This window comes from Buceros rhinoceros, unplaced genomic scaffold (assembly GCF_000710305.1).
Source record: "Buceros rhinoceros silvestris isolate BGI_N320 unplaced genomic scaffold, ASM71030v1 scaffold509, whole genome shotgun sequence".
In the NCBI taxonomy this organism is placed as follows: Eukaryota; Metazoa; Chordata; class Aves; order Bucerotiformes; family Bucerotidae; genus Buceros; species Buceros rhinoceros.
In genome coordinates this window covers 5633-8684 of record NW_010429511.1, presented here as the reverse complement: position 1 = coordinate 8684, position 3052 = coordinate 5633, and the positions used below count along the sequence as shown (strand labels likewise).

General features: G+C 56.4%; 1 protein-coding gene across 1 annotated transcript in view; it reads right to left on the bottom strand.

Moving 5' to 3' along the window:
• Nucleotides 1–3052, bottom strand: part of SIK3 (SIK family kinase 3) — a gene marked incomplete at its 3' end in the record, with an annotated part of 21934 nt that overhangs the window by 15169 nt on the left and 3713 nt on the right. The window contains exons 2-4 of the mRNA XM_010142642.1: nt 1573–1697; nt 1264–1387; nt 148–266 (exon numbers count right to left, since the gene is read on the bottom strand). Of these exons, the coding sequence (XP_010140944.1) occupies nt 148–266; nt 1264–1387; nt 1573–1697 (368 nt within the window). The remainder of the gene's footprint in view (nt 1–147; nt 267–1263; nt 1388–1572; nt 1698–3052) is intronic.

Genomic DNA, 3052 nt, shown 5'->3' with positions numbered 1-3052 from the left:
GAGAGGAGGAGCCCTGTGGGAAGCACCCACAGGAGACACAAAGCAGAAAGGCAGCTTGGAACAAGAGTCCTCAAATGAACATTGCAGCACTCCATGCCCGAAGCCCGCTGGCAGCCTGGCACAGCTCACCCAGCTTCTGCTCCTCACCCTGTCAAACTCCGCGTCAGCCTCCCCGAGTTTCATCCACTTGTGCTTGCAGATCTGCTCCATGGAGAGCCGCTTGCTGGGTTCCAGGACCAGCATGTGGCGGATCAGGTGCTCGCACTCTGCAAGGGAAGAGAGGGGCTGCGTCATGCACAGGAGCGACAGAGCCCCTGCGGGAGACGAGCACAGACACCATTGCCCCTGCTGCGCTTCACAGCCACTGGGTCCCCATGTGGCCTGGGGCTGCAGCCACTGGATTTCCCCAGGCTGGGAAGGAAGGAAACAAGCCAGGCTACCAGCCCTGGTGCTAACGACCAGAGCCCTCAGGAGGCACAGCCCAGCCCTCCCCACCATGGGACTCGAGTGGCTTTTGGGGGCTGAAGGACAAAGCATCCTCTGAACAGCTCACTGTGACTGATTTCTCTGTCGTGTTACGTGGGCGCCGCCACCAGGGAGAACTGTGGAGGCTCTGCCCCATTTGGGGTGGGATCTGAGCTTGCTGTAAAAGCTCCACTGGTTTCAGGGAGCATTTTCTGTGTGAAGAGAACCTCTTCCCCAAGTGAGGTGGTGGGCAAGGAAGCTTTCAGCTGGGAAACCCCATGCAGCCCATGCAAAATTCATCCTTGATCTGGGAGCAGGCAACCCCGAACCTTGTTCTTAAGTGAAGTTGGTTTTATCTGACAATTGATCACACTTTTCAAACCCCAGATTTATCACAAGGGTGGTCAGAAGCACTTCTGCAGGGACAGGGCACAGGCACTCCTCTCTGACGGGGCTGCTGCTGGAAACCGTGTACCATAGTGCTGTAAAATGCCTCCTGTCTTAAACAGGGCAGCGACAGCCTCAACGTTCCTATGTCACTGCTCCACATTCAGCTTCTGAGTTTCCCAAAGTGCAGAAGGACAGTTTGCACCGTTACATACGTGAAAGCCAAGATTTTAACCATGAGGATTTCTGTTCTGAATTCTAGACTCAGCACTCCTTTGGCTCCTGCCACAAACCACCACCCAAAGCATCAGCTTCTGGCGTTCCACTGCTCTGGCCCCTAAAGCCACTGCTCCCCCGTCACCGGTGCACTCCAAGGCCTGGGCGAGCAGAGCCAGGCCCAGCTCCGCTTACCTGTGGACATGAAGAAGGGGATGCGGAACTTCCCGCTGAGCACCCGTGCCCGCAGGTTCTGCAGCGTGCTCCCGTCGAAAGGCAGGGCTCCGCAGACCAGCACGTAGAGCACCACGCCGAGGCTCTGCCGAAACAAAGGGCGCGTCAGCAGCCTGACAGAACACCCTGTACACGCGGCTCTTCCAACAACACCCTTTGCCACATCGGGGGTTTTTTCCAAGACTCAAACCAAACATTCCAGAAGCAAAGGCAAACCCTCAAAGCCGAAATGAGATGGAAGAGAGAGAGAGAAAGAGGCCCATTGCGTACCCAAATGTCAACCTTCGGCCCATCGTACTCCTTCCCTTCGAAGAGCTCCGGGGCAGCGTAGGGGGGGCTTCCACACCAGGTCTTCAGCAGCTGCCCGGGGGTGAAGATGTTACTGAACCCAAAATCTGAAAGGACAGAGCGAGCCGGTTAGAGGAGCGCCATCCACTGCCCTGAACAAGCGGCATTTGAGCAGTTTGTGGGTCTAGTGAAGCCAGGCACCACCCTGTGACGGAGAACTGACCCTCACAGAAACAAGAGCGCAACAGAGCGCGTGCTCATCTCCAGCCTTCGGCTCCTCCGATGTCAAGTGTCACAGCTTCAGGGCGGGGCAGCCGCGGCAAGGGCAGCACACAGGCCAGGGGAAAAGAACCGGAGATACCGACTGTTACAGGAGCTGGAAACCTGGGTCATGGTGGGCAGCAAATGACAAATCCTGAAAGGGAGACTGAAAGCAAGGTCTTCTTCACCTCACGGGCTGTCAGCTCACGAGGGCCCTGCTGGCACTCTGCCAATCAGCCTGCCACCCCTGGGGCAGGCAGCAGGACCAGCACCGGGAAGAGTGAAGAACCCCGGGTCTGGGGTCAAGAGGAGCAGCTTTTCCTTAGGAAAAGATACACTCTGCAGAAACAAAGCCATCCTCTCCCCCAGGGAACTAAAGCAAATGCCACGTCACAGAGAGGTGTCTCCGTGCCCTGGGCAGGGGGCATCCTGCAAAGCAAGCCCTGGCTGAAGCAGCTGTGCCATGGAGGCCTGCAAACCACCGTGCCCATGGCTCTGCCAGGAGCGTGCCAGCAGCAGGGCAGTGACGTTAATGTGTCTGGAGGGACCCACAGCAGCAAGGATGTCTGTCCTGGCGCTGGCACCAGCCACAGAATTTCACAGCAGGCTTGTGAGACCCACTGGGATGGACAGGGAAGGCCAGAAATACTCACTTCACTAATTCTAATGGATCAAACCAAAAAGCATCATGGAAAAAAAGACATAGTTCAGCTGCAGGAAGTAAAACTCTGTCACAAAGTGCTCAAGGTGAAGTTTGAGTCCGCCCTGGTCAGAGCCACGGCATGTCGGGGGAACACGGAGCTGGCTGCCTCCCCAGCGGCGGAATGCGAGACCCCAGAGCTGCGCCTGGAGGACTGGACTGACAATGCGTGTTTTACTACACGTGTGCAAACGGTGAAGCGGACATGAGAAAAGCACAGAAGCCTTCTTCAGATTTTTTGAACTCCATACACATTCGCCTTGAGGAGCCATCTTCGTTCGTAGCTGCTCATCTCCCCACGCAGCCTCCTACCCCAGCTGTGCAAGGAGAGGCCTTTGGCATCATCCTTCGGTCCTCCAGAAGAGTTTTTTGTCCTAAACCGTATCAAACCGCAGGTTTGCCCTATTCATTCAGCATCACCCTGCCGCAGGGAACGTGTCTTGCAGATGAAATCCCTTTTACTCCAGAGCCCAGTTTCACACCAGCTTGCAGGAGCAAGTG